This window comes from Haemaphysalis longicornis, unplaced genomic scaffold, assembly GCF_048455015.1.
Source record: "Haemaphysalis longicornis isolate Haplotype H1 unplaced genomic scaffold, Haemaphysalis longicornis Haplotype H1 scaffold_1, whole genome shotgun sequence".
Lineage (NCBI taxonomy): Eukaryota > Metazoa > Arthropoda > Arachnida > Ixodida > Ixodidae > Haemaphysalis > Haemaphysalis longicornis.
Genome location: NW_027526203.1, coordinates 332,216,790 through 332,231,969, shown reverse-complemented (window position 1 = coordinate 332,231,969; position 15,180 = coordinate 332,216,790). Strand labels below are relative to the sequence as shown.

General features: G+C 45.6%; 1 protein-coding gene across 3 annotated transcripts; it reads right to left on the bottom strand.

The window, feature by feature from the left end:
* Positions 1 to 6,018: 6,018 nt before the first annotated feature.
* LOC144152408 (uncharacterized) lies at positions 6,019 to 14,836 on the bottom strand. Of its 3 annotated transcripts, none has more exons than XM_077683686.1 (3): positions 14,580 to 14,836; positions 12,152 to 12,726; positions 6,019 to 6,240 (listed from the first exon to the last, which is right to left on the bottom strand). In XM_077683686.1, the coding sequence occupies exons 1-2, from the start codon at positions 14,635 to 14,637 to the stop codon at positions 12,188 to 12,190; spliced, it is 597 nt and encodes a 198-aa protein (XP_077539812.1). In that variant the 5' UTR covers positions 14,638 to 14,836; the 3' UTR covers positions 6,019 to 6,240; positions 12,152 to 12,187. The 3 variants fall into 3 exon arrangements, with proteins under 3 accessions (XP_077539812.1, XP_077539818.1, XP_077539806.1); XM_077683692.1 differs by lacking the exon at positions 14,580 to 14,836 and having other exon boundaries at positions 12,152 to 12,280; positions 12,398 to 14,573; XM_077683680.1 differs by lacking the exon at positions 14,580 to 14,836 and having other exon boundaries at positions 12,152 to 14,573.
* Positions 14,837 to 15,180: the final 344 nt, after the last annotated feature.

Here is a 15,180-nt window from a genome sequence, read left to right as displayed (position 1 = left end):
CCTGTGTTGCGTCGGCGCATTAAACCCTTCAATCAATCAAATCAATGGAACTTTTTGTGGTATCGCAAATTGGCTTTCTTGAACATTCACGGTTGAGCACTGCCTGCTGTTGGATGGTACTTTTAACAAAGATAATGTTGATGCATACTGAAACACAATGCTCCAGTTCTGCTGTAATTATTGAACAAGTAAAAGGAGTTTTGGGTGATACAGAACGCCCAGGCTGACATATCTTGTCACTGACAGTACAGTAGGCTCTCAATAACTTGAAGTCGCTTAATTGGAAGTAATGTGCTGGTTCCGGCAATTTTACATGCAATTCAACGGAAGAAATTGCTTGATAATTTGAAGCTAGAACCCATTATATTAGTTAATTGGAAGTTATATTGAATAGAAACATCAAGGTGACTGTTATTTCTCGATAAAAAACCATTTTCAAGTGTCGAAACAGCGCCCTAATTGTTCTCTACTGATGTCAGTGCCATCACAACTAAGGTGTACAGTGCACTGTTGATAAAGCAGCAGGCTAGTTCAGACTCGCGCCAATGTTCACATCTCTTGTGAGGCCCTCAACCTTCTTTGTTTCTCACAGCACTGTGTGAGCAGTTACGTGAACATTTGAGGCTTTGATTTTAGCGATAAGTCTGCACTATCACGACAACCCATGACATATAAGCTCGACTTCACAACAAAAGTCAAGATTCTGAACGAAATGAAAAAGAGAACGAGTTGCGGACTAGTGACAATGCTGTTCAGGTGCATTTTGTTCAATTGAATTGTGGTCCCTGTGGACTTTGTATTATTGGGAGTCAACTGTGCCTTCAAGCGTGAAAGCAGTACTGAAGCTGGATGTTTGCTTCTAGGTGTGCTCAGACAATAAAACATACAACATATGCGCTGTAAAACACCTATATACGCTCTTTGACTAGAGCTTCTTGAGTTCAATTATCAAATCAAAACTTTATTTTATAGGAGTGAAAGTGAGGGAACAGGAATTACGAGAAGGCACATTGACTTCTAATTTTTGTTCATGTCACAAGTATGTGATGCTTTCTTCCTCAAGTTATTGAACATGCATTTTACGTGCATTTCTTTTCTTTCTGAATCTTGAACTGTGAGGAGACTTTGTCCATGACTGCTGTCTACGAGAAGGGTCACGCACCCCTTAATCCATCAATGAATGGCTTTCTTGCTTGGCTCCCTTTCACCGTATAGGGATGAACAAGTACAGAAGTGAAAGGAAATCCAGTTTTGGCCACGTAGACAGGAATCTTCCCATCTGTTTTTCACATCCTTTCAAGTCAATACAGCTGATTCTGGAACTTCCCCCGTGGAATCGCTTGCCGGTTAAAAAAACAACGCCTTCTCACACAGCTATCGACAGCTGAAACAGTCGAAGAGGCTGAAATGCCTAGTCTCAATGCAGCATGCACAACTTTAGGCTGTTTTTTTCTTTTCTCTTGTGATGCTGAAGCATTTCTGGGTATCGTACTTATCAAAAGGTTAAATTTATGCCTCTGCATCTGCATGTATCTCTTGGTACCAAATCAGAAGGGGGATCATCCCGTTCTTTACATGAGTATTGCACTCCACACCGAATGATCTCTGTGCCTCATAAGAGAAGGGTCATGATCTCTCTGCTCATTCTGTTCTTCACACTACCGATGAGCAATATCAAGAGAATTCCACTCTTCACATAAGTGAGGAACAAGACGAAGCACCATTGTCTACCACAAAAAGCAAGATCCTGCTCCTCAATTCCTTCCTTGATCATACTAGCAAGGAGTTGGGTAACATGCAAAGTCCATCATGAGGAGCAGTTCAACTCTGCAATGGTCAGCCTCGAATAACAAACACAAGGCAAGGAAATGAAGGGATGATATGCACCATGCAACACCGTGCACGGCTGTTTTTTCTCCTTTTGTCTGAGTCTTCAAGCTGACTGTCGTAGATTCAACATGTAACAACTGGCTCAGATTCTTCCTATTTGATGCTGAGAAGGGAATCCCACTCATCACACGATAAACCATTGTTAAACACCACTGTTCATTAAATGAGAGTAGCATCATGATCCTGCTCTTCAATTATGATCCCCAAGTTAATGAGTAGTAGTATATACCTCAGACCAACTATAGATGTTTCTTAACTTCCTGCCTTTTTTTATCCTTTGTACATTACAATTTCTTATCTTTACTACCTAGTTCATCATACAATTGTTATGGCCCAAGACATGGTCCTTCACAAGTGGTTGCAGCTGTGGAACCGCATCATTCACAAAAAAAAAAAAACTCTGACGAAAGTGGAGCAAGTTTAACAGTACAATCAAGGTGCGCAAATGCTGTTTAATTGCCTATTGTGTAAGTGCTGCAACGGTGCCTTCTGTTTGAACTCAAACTGCAGCTGGAACTTTAAATGTAATATCAGTGTTTGGAATTACTTCTAATGAAAATGGGAAAATGTAAATATGCTAACAATGCTGGTAAAAAAGTTAGGCTGCTTTGTCTGAGCATGACAATTCCCAAAGCTAATATTTGTAAAATTAAGTGGCCAGGTGTTATCCCCCAGCAAAATCTATCTGCTGGGACCATTTAAAACAAAACTCGTTCCAATTTGGACCCACATCGTTCAGATGCTTGTTTGACCTGGTGCCTGGACTCCCAGACGGAGCCATTTTTAGATGAAAGGAGAGCCGGTGACTCCTAAATAGTTTGGACATGAATGAACCGAGAACAGGGACAGTTGGTAGCATACAACAACCACCGCTCCCACCGATTTCCAGAAAGTCGGCTTCGCTTCGTGCACGAATGCATCGATCGGAAGCTATCGCTCGCTCATCGCTCGCGACGCTTATAATGTATTAATAATGACACTGTAACTCACCAACCTAGCCTCCCCCCGTCCTTCCTCGTCTTAGCGGTGTGCAATGCAAGCTTTTTACAAATTCAAAAAGCGTCTGGACAGGATGATCGAGTTTGCTTTGTTCAGTTTAAACTTTCTTGACTCATTTTGAAGCTGATGACCTTCATTGGTCGCCGTGCATCGTAATTTCGATAGGTATAACCAGTGTACAGAATACCGCCTTCATTCCTAGCTATTAGATGAAGAAATAAACTATCGCCTCTGGTACTGGGGGCGCTGAGTAAACACACGTGTTTTAAGCCTAACGCAAAAAAATGAATAATAACATTTCCGTTTCTGCATACATCCCACCCCAAAGGAGCGTCAAGCGTGCTCTGCACATCGCTTTCCAAGTTTTGAGGTTCCTATGAGCTGACACGACACTTTTCATCAGCATTTCCGACTTTTCGTTAACAAGCACGGAGCGCGCACGTGTTTGCTTTGTATTTTATTCAATTGCCTCAGCAAAATAAGCCCCAGTTCTGCATAATTCTTCTTTTTTTGGGGCGAAAGATGAGCCGTACTACCGACCGCTATTAAAACGTGATAAAAGGGCCAGATGGCAAAACATCAGCATTTCAAAACATACCTCAGTTACCAACGTACATGCATGGATATATATCCCTTAAAATCATGATACGAGAGTTCGTCCCATGATGCACATCGTGGGGCTCAAGTGCACAATACAACTGCAGCAAAAAGAAAGCTCCAAAATGTTCTACTCAGATAAAAATAAAGTGTAAATGCTAAACGGTAAGAGCTAGCTTAAAGATGCATAGCCTGCATTCGGCGTTATGTTTGAACATGAGTGGATTAATTAGGAAGTTTCAACTTAAAAAGTGTGCTATATATGCTTCTCGCTAGCTATTTTATAAGCTAATTCAGTTTAAGGCACAATCTGTGTGCTTTGTGGATGTGTAATTGATTGGTATACCTCATCCTGTTTATCCCACTGATGTCAGCAATACATACGAAAAACTATGCAAACAATTTATAGCAAGGAGGACTATATTATAATCCTTGTAAGATAAGTTTGATTAAAAGCACCACGATTCAATTTGCTAATTTACAGACAAGGGCAGCTATGTGCAAATGCTGCTGCTCTATGGAGGGAACCACCTGGGTCTCTCACCACAGCAAATCGATCACTGTCACCTATGGATGTGAGTAAAAAAAGTGTGGAGGGGGGAGGCAAACCGAGAGGCACCAAACCCCCTGTGTTACCAAAAATAAGACATGTCATAACATAAATTGCTTCCCTCTTCACAGGGAACTGATACAGGTGCTCTGTGCCACAAAAGCTACCAGATTACATTTAAACAATGCTACAGTTATTGCAATATTTTGCTTTTATTTAGAGGTTTACTTATTTAGACACCATTTATTTGAGGTACGTAATACATGAATACATGTTCACGTATGATGACATGCACTATCAGGTAACGCGTATGAAAATGTGACCGCAGTCTTGGGATCAAACTAAGCGAGTTTTATGCGATGAAGCCAGGTACAGGCTATGAGGCATGCCACAGTAAAGTGCTAGAGATATCGCAGTATTGGATGACAACTGTACTGTTGACCATGATGCATTATGCTTTTGCTAAAATAGGTTCGCACTTTTTTGCTGAGTTACTTTCAGTTTCTTTCAGTTAGTCCATTAACTGATCAATCAACCGAACATAAACTCAGGGGTTTACTGCCTTGAACATATAAGTAAACTGTAGAGTTGATTTTAAGTGAGTTACTTTAACTGAGTTACAATTGATTTTAAGTGTGTTACTTCACACAGTATTTTTGATCAGTGCACTACGTTCCTTTTGCACAGATGTAAAATATACATTGAGATCATGACCTATGAAGCCAGTCATGGTGAATGTGCTATGAAACTGCAGTCATAAAATATGCCTTATATATTTTATTTGCATACATTTCCCAGTACGGCTACTCACAGCATCTGTACATATTCCGAGTACGCATTTGCTTGATATAGAAGGCATAATTTATAATTTGCCTTGTAAAGTCCCTAAGAAAATGGTACGCCGCAGAGTTTCCTTTAAAAATTCTTACAATCTCTTAGGATGGCCATAACCACCATCATGGGGGTATTCTCAATGACAGCAAGACGTTTCTGCAGGGAAGTGTTATTTCTGAAGAATGCAGCAGCATAGCGAAACTAGGAAAACACTAGTGCGACTTTAGACGATACGAAGCGCATAATATTTGTGCAAGTTTCCCTGAAAGATGGCCCTCAGTCAGCAGTGATGAGCTTCCAATTTTTCTCGACAACCTAAACTCTTCTGCGACGCTGCACTGAACTATAATTGTGTGACAATTCAGCTTCCACTCATCAGGATATTTCAGACTAAAGCCCCTACTTTGAAGTCAAGCAAATTGCACTTTTCTTCTGGTCAGGCATGAAGAGAACAGTATATATACTCACTCATTTCATATGCAAGTATGCACTGCCCTGATCTTCCATTGTGTGCAAAAATGTGATTGCCGTCTTCGGATAAAAAAGCCAAGGTAGTTTTACACGCTGAAACTAGAAATGGCTACAGGGAATGCCATAGTGGATGCTGGGAAATTGTACTCTTCGATGAACTCTACTTCTGACCATGTGTTGACGATCTTTCCTAAAATAGGTTCGTATTTTTGCTGCCGAGGTTTTAAGTTACTTTCACTTAATCCATTTGTCAATAATGCTTTTCAGTGTTCAAAAGCAAAAAATTCTGTTTGAAGTTTCCCATTTGTGGCACACCATTCTTCAGTTGGATACGTCCAAGGACACCGCAGGTTTTTTGCTAACCAATCAGTTGGTTTGCATTTTTTTTCCCACTCAGGCCGACAGGAAATTGTAAATTGAATAAAAGAATTCTATTTGTTCCCAGGACTTCGCTTAAACACATGTATCATCAGCCATTTATAGCATGGTGCAAACTGAAATGATTAACAGAAGTCAGCACGTTTAGAAGTGGTAGTCCACTGAAAATTGCACCTGATGGGAACGGGATGCGTCTTTTAGTCAGTCATTTTCAGTGTATTTTTCTTTTTTGCTTGCATGCATGGCTACATATTCAGTGGTCGCAGGTTTGCATGAAAAGTAAACAGACACAGCTGTCAAAAGATGTGGACACACTTTATTATTGAGGTACACTTTATTATTGAGGGTACATGGGTATTGGGTTCAGACCTTGAAATTTATTTATACTCTAACAAAGAATAACTTTAGGCAGTGCCATCCTCTTGCAGTCTTGCAGGCAATAGTTCATTGTACCCTTGTTTGCACAACGCCAGCAATCGCAGCATAGGCGTCTCTGCACTCCTTCCCGTCATGCTGCAAACCTGTAATGTTGAAAGGAAACAAAATACAGGGTACCCACAAGTGTTCTGTAATGACAAGCTTATCATTCATTGACAAGGAAACAGCATGGGTTGCTAAGGCATTTTGCTACAAAAGGCACTGAAACAGGGCAGGTTTCATGCAGTACTATTGTGGACCCATAGAGCACCTTCTGCAAGAAGAGCTCGGTAGTCCTGTATACGATGCACACCAACGGTGGAACCCATTTGTGTACTTCTTTCCAGACGTGCCAGGCAGACAGGCCGAGAGATAATCGAAGCGTATAACATTTGAAAACTGGGAGGCGATTGTGTTACATCGCCAGTACTTTGTGACAGAGTTCGCCTTCTTAACCAGTACATGCCGCCAAACACAAGTGCGGCATTGAACTTGATGTTCCTCAACTCTGTTATCAGCTCGGCAGTGGTCCATAGCTGAAGTATCATGTGTGTCAAGTAAAAGGCTTTACCAGTGTTTGTCATGTGAGGGGGGTGGGGGGAAAAGGGCAAGGAAGTACGTTCGAGTGGAATGTGTTCCATCTCTTTTCTTCTGTTGATGCCAACGTTTATGTTTAGTGCACATTCCACAAAAAACTAGTTGTGAATCATCACTCGACTTGTCTGCTTCGTTCGTCCCAGTCTTTTTCGTGCTGTTGTTAAGATGACACATACCAACTTGCCCAGCTCACCCCTCTGGATATGTTACGGTTGGCTATGCTACAGCTAGTAAAATATGAGCAACCACACGTAAAGCCATACAATAAAAAAGCTTTCAAGGTGGGATTTACTGTAATAACTTCTTGTGCAAGAAGTTACTCTGGTAAGCACTCAGAATGATAAAAACCAACTTGATGTGGATAAGCCGAGTCCAATCGTAGTGCTGTTGCAAGGGCAAAAGTTTTTGGCAGCAGGCACACGAAATTGGAGAACCAAGGAGTACATGTACATCTCAGAGCAGCTCACAGGCTTCCGGCAGCACCAGGCTGCGATGAACTCCATTGCCAACGTAATGACAGAGCTAGAGCACACCCAGACTACCAGGCAGGTGGCAGCCCTCGTGCTACTTGATGCAGTGGCGTAGCCAGGGGGGGAGGGCTGACCGGGCTTCAGCCCCCCCCCCCCCCCCCCCCCCTCCCTCCTTCCGAAATTTTTTTCGGCCATCGCCATGCTGCCTGTATGCCTGGTACGTCGCCTGTGAACAAAGCGGCATATTTTTCAAAAATGCCACTAATGGCACTTTCCACGAAATGCTACGAAAGTGCATGTCTACCCTTCGCATGGAAGGGAGCCGAGTCTGGCCGTGACAAAACGAAGCGCCTGAGGGGTGCGAACCGCTGAGGGATGATTTCGGAGGGGTGCAGCCCCAAAAGCGACGGCGCCTTCGGGTAAGCTCAGCGCACGGGACGCCAAAGGCATGCGTTGTATCCCTTTGTGCGAGACATGCGGCAAGACCGAGAATAATTGGCCGGCTGAGTTGTTCTCAGCACAGGAGATTGACTCGTCCGGGGAAGCATGGAGTGGTCTGCACCACGGTCCGCACTAACTCGCGGCGGAAAAAAAGAGGGACCGCCGGCCATTGATGGTTGAAGACTGGTACAATGCAGGCCCGAAAGGGAACAGACGATCTTTGTATGTTAAGCAGAACAATGTGCAAGCGGCAGTGGCTGATCACGGCTGCTCCCTCTCCTAGAAAGGGGGAGATCAAACAGCCGTGGGCACACATTTAAGACTCGTGCAAGGTAACTGAAGAATGCGATGGGCTACGTAATGGGTGAAACGTGCAGTTTAGCTGAATGAATGCCGTGCGCGGGCAGAGGGCCTTTGCGATTGAGACACACCGCAAGGTACGCCCCTCTTCCTCGCGTCAGCCCTTCATTCTTTCTCACGTTTCTGTCGAGGCCCGGAGGGTTTTGTTGGAGTGGGCTCAGATTGCGTGCACTGAGTGTTGTCCCCTTCCGACGGCGATGTTGCGACAGTCAATTTCACCCCCGCGATTAGGCAGATTTGTTCGGCGGTATTCTCCCCTAACCTAGGAAACTGCAAAACAGCGGGTCGACAAAAAGGGCGTGCTGCGGCTCCCCGAGCCAGTTCCAGACTTTATCCTAAATGTGAAGGCACGACGGTCACCAGCCCTGCCACAGGCAGACGGCGTCGCGACAGTAACAACGATCAGATGGCCATATTCGACCTCTATCACAACTAAAGCACCTCCGTTGCGTCCACGACCGCTTTTTCCCTGGACGGCGGCTGCCCAGAGCAGTGTATATTCAGGGGCCGGAGTCACAACGGCGATATCGAATAGTAAGTTTCTTCCAGTGACTAATGCTTACATGATCACTGATGTCTTTTGACGATGGAGGTTGCATTGTACGTTAAGTTGTGCGGCGCAGATCAATTATGCATTCTTTGATATTTAAATATTCACTTCGTAATATTTACACGATGCCACAGTACCTTGTGTCTCCGAGCTAAAAAATGTCTATCTTGTTTTATTCCGAATGCAGTATTTGCGTTTGAATTGGTAATTGAAAGCACCCACGGTGGAGCGGATAGGTGACTTTTAATGAGGGAAAATGTAAATTCAACTCCTGTAAAGGCCCAAATATTTTATTATGCACGAAGTTGGAGAGGATTACTCAGAGTGTATCGGGACAGCGTAGCATCAGTACATGAAGAATGAAATATATATTTGTTCTGGCTGCAATCCACTGCTACACCCAATTTTAAAACCATAGCAGTGTGCGCAGCGCAAGTGAAGGACTTTCGTACTGGTGGCAAAGAAGAGAGAGAGAGAGAGAAACAACTTTCGCTGAGCCCATTTCAGGTGACGCTCGCAGGCGTCAGACGGGGTGGAACCCTATTCACAAGTCCTATATGAGTTCAATAGCTCCTGGCCCCTGGACGCGAGCTCTTGCTCCGTCGACAGGTCGGGGCTGGACATAAGATCTCCCATCGCTCGGGTAGGGAGGGTGCCTTTCTGGTAGAATTTTCCTTTAACGCTTCCTCGCCTTCTTTGAAGTTCTGTGGGCGCAGGACTATCGTTCTTTCAAGGCTCAATCGGTCGTGCATGACAACAGAATTTCCTAATTAAATAAACGGCCACATACAACAGGCCCTCTCGAGAGCACCAGCACACCTCCGCCAGCCTCCTCCCCTCACGCCCCCCCCACACGCGCACACACACACACACATACGGGTGCGCGCCAATGTGATTCTTCCCGGATCCACAACTGATACATTCTAAAATGTTGCATGAAGCACATTTTGAGCAATCGTCAGCATTTCTTAAGTAACCGAAATAACCAAGGAATTATCACGGTAAACAACTTTGCAATTTTTAGCCAATCTATCCTGTCGTAGCCTGAAACCATGCTTTAGTTTGAACATCACGGTCGCTGTCAACCAAGGAAATAGTTCATTACTGTCCGCTTTATGCTAAAGCATGGTAGTCTTTGGTCTTTCTATATACGGGGCCATGCCAATACGCATGTTTTCTTGGTGCACTCCAGGAAACAAAATGCCGACTTGTTTCGGGCATCGCACCATGCCCGAAGGTCATGCTGGCTCTGCACAGCTGCCCAATCTTTCGTTTTCTGGTGGACCAAGAAGATTTCAAACATAATTTTCATTTCCCGCGTCTGCAACGAAAACTACAAAACTTCTGTGCGCCCTATACATTCCAGAGCCGCCCATGCTCATGAACTGCAAATACTTTTTTTATCATTTAGCTTTAAAACCGGCAGTGTGTACTCGGCTGAAAAATGGCAGCGCAAGCGTCAGCTAAAAAAGTATGTCCTTTCATTAAAGTTTGAAACCAAAATGGTAGGACCGCATTATAACTCTTTCATCAGATCTCACGACAAAATTCAAAACGTAGCAATATTTTGCTCAGCTTGCACAGAACATGCCTACCCGCAAGAGTATGGTCAGACATCGCCGTATTTGCGTTATTATTTTTTCTTGCTAAATATAAAGTTCGATACAGCAGTGAATGGCGAACTTTGCAGTGACTTGCTCTACCTCATCTGGGAGTGGTAACTAAAGGGGGTGGCTGCTCCAGAAAAGGTATAACTTGATAGTACACGCCTTCAGGCAGATTATAGGGCATTTATGCACGAAGCATTGAAAACGTGACCGCTAGGAATGCAACTATTTGAGAACACCAAGCTCATTACAGCAGACTCTACATTTGGGTTGTGCAGAAATGTTCTCCGCCCCGATGAGACTCAAAACAGAAGCACAAATTTAAACTGGCATGACTTAACAAATGCCGATGGCTGAATTATTCCGCTTTGCGTGTGGACTAATATTGCCAGGTTCATGTAATTTTCGCCCTTAACAGCGCTGTTCTTGCGCGTGATAAGATCAAATGATAAGATCAATGAAGGCCCCTCTAAAATCGCGCAATCATGTTCCTTGGCGATGACTTAGGTCATTGGGCACCAATCATCCAACAAGATCCTGTGCTGTCATAGTGAAATCGCCGCCGGAAAGTGGGCGGGGATTCGCCATTGCTTCAAATGTTTAATTTAATATATCGATAATTCCTTTGAAGTTTACTGTAAGACTGATATCATTGTTATAGAGACAAGGCAGTCTTTTTAATGAACCAAACATGTATTTTATCTTCATAGCCTTTAACCCTTTGAGGGTTTTTGCCGTACGTGTACTGCGGCGGTTTTCCGTCCCGCAAGGTCTTTGCCGTACGGGTACGATTTCGAGCATCCGTTTGAAATTTCGCACCATATTAACGATGCATGATCCCTGGGAGGTGCTGCCACCTCCTGGGACTTACAAGAAGTGTTTGAAATTTGATTGTGCTACCTTCTTGCGGTGAAAAACAGAACTCTCTGGCTTCGGCGCGTTACGGCATCTGTACGTGTTAACGCGTTTTGTGGTTTCAGGTTCGCCACGTGATCGCATCGGAGGCGCGCGAAACTTGATCGACGCTTGCTATCAGGGGCGGCGGAAGTTGATTTCGATCTATATTGGCGCTGCTCTTATCTTGTTTATTACCCATGCTCACTAGGTATTCTTGCCCTCCTTGCTTGAAACTGAAGTAACCTAATCGGAGACTCCATTGTGGGGGCGGCGGAAGTTGATTTCTATCTACATTGGCGCTGCTATTAGCTTGTTTATCACCGGTGCGCATGAGTTATTCTCGCTCACCTCGTTTACTGGGTTGCCTTCGAGTTCTTCAGACGCACGGCAAAGCGGCGATATGGCCCAACGAACTGCCCGCTCTGATGACACCGACCGCGATGACTCTTCTGACTCTGAGTTTACTCCTTTCACCGAGTCTGAATCGGAAGACAGCCTTTCTTCGGAAGAAGACAGCTCATTTTCGGACATGCGCTGTATGTGTGCAGACTTCGATAAGCCACTGTGCATAGACCCGTGTTTCAAGGAATACCACACTCTGAAATACTATTGAACATTTTTCAGTTCTAAGTGATGCTGACCCCAAAATACTGTTCCTGATAATTTTTTACCATTTAATCATGACTTTAGACATTTTGTCCATTCCAAATCTGCAATAAACTAATTTGACCACCAGGGAAAGTTCTTTTCAAAAAAATTCGACCCTCAAAGGGTTAAGGGCGCTTGCAAACTTCCGCGCTTTTTTTTTCTATCAAGGGGGGGGGGGGGGAATAAAGGGTGCCTTCAATAACCTCCAGCACCCTGTCATCTCCCTGGCCATAAAGGAGGCCGGCATTGCGGACAAGCTGCGGGGCTCCGTCGAGGCGTTCGTGACGGGCCTCATGGCACAAAGGCAGGCAGGCAACGCCCTGTCAGTGCCTCAACCAGTGGATGTGGGCACCCTGTAGGGCACAGTCGTCAGCCCCTTACTCTTCAACATGGTCACAGTGGCACTATCAGTGGCACTATCAGTAGAAGGGCGCACAGGGTGTACCTGTCTGTGTACGCCGCCGCCGCGGCCCTGTAGGCACTAGGCCCCATGGCGGGCTGCCGAGGCGTCGTTCTGCAGCTGCAGGCACCCCCGGATGCAGTGCGGGCCAAGCTCGCCAATGTCAGCCTGCAGCTGTCGGGCACCGAGATGGAGGCAATGCTTGTTCACTGGGACACCCAGGCCTGCTGCAGGGTCACATGCCTGCAAACCGACAGCGAGCAGCTCGGGTGGAAGACCAGGGTGCGCTACCTGGGGCTCATGCTGGACCACCGAGATGGCTTCTGCCAGGCCGCCAAGCAGCTCCGTGCCAGGACCGGATGGCCACCTCGGCTGTGAGTAAGGTGGCCGCCCAAGACTGTGGCTGCTCCCAACAGACAGCCTTTGGCTGTAGGGCTGCTGATGTGTGCGCTGCCGCTGGTCACCTTGCCGAAACCAAATTGGTGGCAGTTGGAGGGTGATTACCGCAAAGGCGCCTGTGCTTGCTTTGGAGCTCACAGTGCCACAAGTCGCTGGCCAAGGCGGGGGTGTGGACAATCGGGATGGCGGTAGAGCAGCAGGCCCTGGGCCACATTGACTGGCTGCAGCGCGCCAAAGGGGGAGGCCTCCTCTGCAGTAGCTGCACATCCACCAGCACTCGTTCATTGCTCCACCACACCACCTCAATTAAGGACTGATGCCACAACCAACGTGCTCCATCGCAAGGAATGAAGGAAACTGGCCACGAGGTACTTTCCATTGGTTGCCACATTTGATGAGCTCATGGCAAAAATGTCTGCATACCGCGCTGCAAACCACGTGCAGCTTTGGAAGAGAGACACTAGAACTATCACAGGAGTGAAAAAGCGTGATGTAAAGATTGACAGCAAGATGCCCAAGACCCTGAAGTATTACCAGATACGTTAGTGCTGCATCCATGGGGGCATGAAGTTCGCGAGCAGCAATAATGGCGGCGTGCACATAAATTATTGCAAGTCCCTCCTTGAAAACGTTTTTGTTACATTTACCCGCGGTTGCTCATTTCTTGCTAGCCATAACATAGCTAATCTCCAGGCTCAAGCCTTACTAGTTTCACTATGCACATTGTTGTTCGGCTTGCCTGAGCACATTATCACAAAATGCGATGTATGCCTGGCTCCATTGAAACATATAGTTTTATCGCTTGTGCATAAAGCAGCGCAGATCTATCTGTCTTGCTATTGGAAAAAACATCTCTGTAGACAGCAAACGGGAGCCGACTGAAATTTTAAAAAGGAATTTTCACGGATGCCGGAACAGTGGGTTCAAAAGAAATTTACTGGCTGGTTGTCATGCGGTCCCAGTCGGCTAACGAGAAACAACTGCCGCGAAAAATTTATACAAGGGATTATCACGGATGCAATGAGAATAGCCACAGCCATGTCAAGTTTTGCGCTATGCCAGGTCTTGCGAGTTGCTCTTGCCTTATTTTGTAGGAGCCTCGCACTTACCACCTGGCAGATGTACTGTCAGGCAGGCTCTGTGAGTAAAACAACAAAAAACATTCCGGCGAAGCCACAAGTAATCGTCTACTGCAACAGGGTTTTCCGAAGGCGCACAAAAATAGAAGCGTGTCATACATTCGCTGTAAGCCCCCCCCCCCCCCCCCCCCCGATTAGGTTCAGCTTTTGGATACAGCTTATTTTATTAGGCATCAAACACAGAGTATTTCATGGGAAATACAGGACAATTACATGACCTACATATGTTTCTTTCCAGTCGCAAGTGCACTTGCGACTGGAGCGGTAGAAGCGACGAGATTTCTGCCGCTTTCCTTGTTCGTTTGGTCTCGACCAATTTTTGTCGCCGCGGACAGCAATCGCGTCGCTTCTATCGCTCCAGTCGCAAGTGCGAACGGGCCTTCACACTTGCGCTGCGTAGCCACACCACATCGCAATCTAAACCCATTTTTCGTGATTCACGCCGCCGTTAAAGCATGCACTGTCCATGTCAACACAACATGTCAATCTGCTATCAGGAATTTCACGATAGGCAAGCGCTTAAGCTTATTATTTGTGGAATGTTGGAAGCGGTCTCGAAATGTTATTAGAAAGTACGCCTTGCTGCTAAGGTTGAGGCTCTGAACAGGGTGGACAAAGGGGGTGGTCGTCATTTCCACAGGGACGGTCGTCATTTCAGTGCACAGGCGCAACAATACCTGCACACGCCACGCAGGAAAAATATGGAATACAATGCGATCGCTCCACGAACAAATCTGTCGTCAAAACTTGTTTTATCTCCCTTTTTTTTTCCCCTGAACACTGAGTTCATGGAATGACGCACGTGGAGCGTGCACCTTCTGCAAAAGAAAAACAACCGGACCCAAAAAGTTCACGTAAAAGGAATGTTTAAAGTAAACAAGAAGGCCAAAATAAAAATAACCGAGCACTAATAACAGAGCACATGGATGCCTCACCTTTTTTACTGCGGGCAGTGGCATCTGCAGTGTGCTGAAACTCAAAACACCACACCATGATGAATAACCAGATTCTTCTTGCCTGAAAGCGACGATTGCATCGGTCGAATTTTAAGGTATATGCATGTCTTTAACACATTTTCCCTTCAGTAGCTAACTTCTGCAATCTCAACACAAAGAAGCCCGCTTGAAGAGCAAGAGCTTTCCGCCATTTTGGCCAAGCGCGGGGACTAGGCAGACTAGGGAGGCATTCTAGCGCTTTACCAAAGACTAAGGAAAAATTTCTGGGGAGAAACAACAACTAAACAAACAAATCTAGCGCCAAAAAAATAATGACGTCATGCATATTTTAATGACGTCACACACATTGACCAATCAGCGTTTCCAGCCATTTCTCCCCCTATACGGATGTGGAATTAACCGACCGTTTCGGCGGGTGAGGATGAGCGCTAGGCGGATGTGACGTCACGTTTGTTCCCAGCGCTCCCGCGCGGTATGTTTACATTTTTCCGAGTGCTGCCTACACGGCGTCCGCGCCGTAGAGATTCAAGTAGCCGCGTTGGACTTTTACTGTCAACGCGAGTGTGAATGGTTGTCGCCC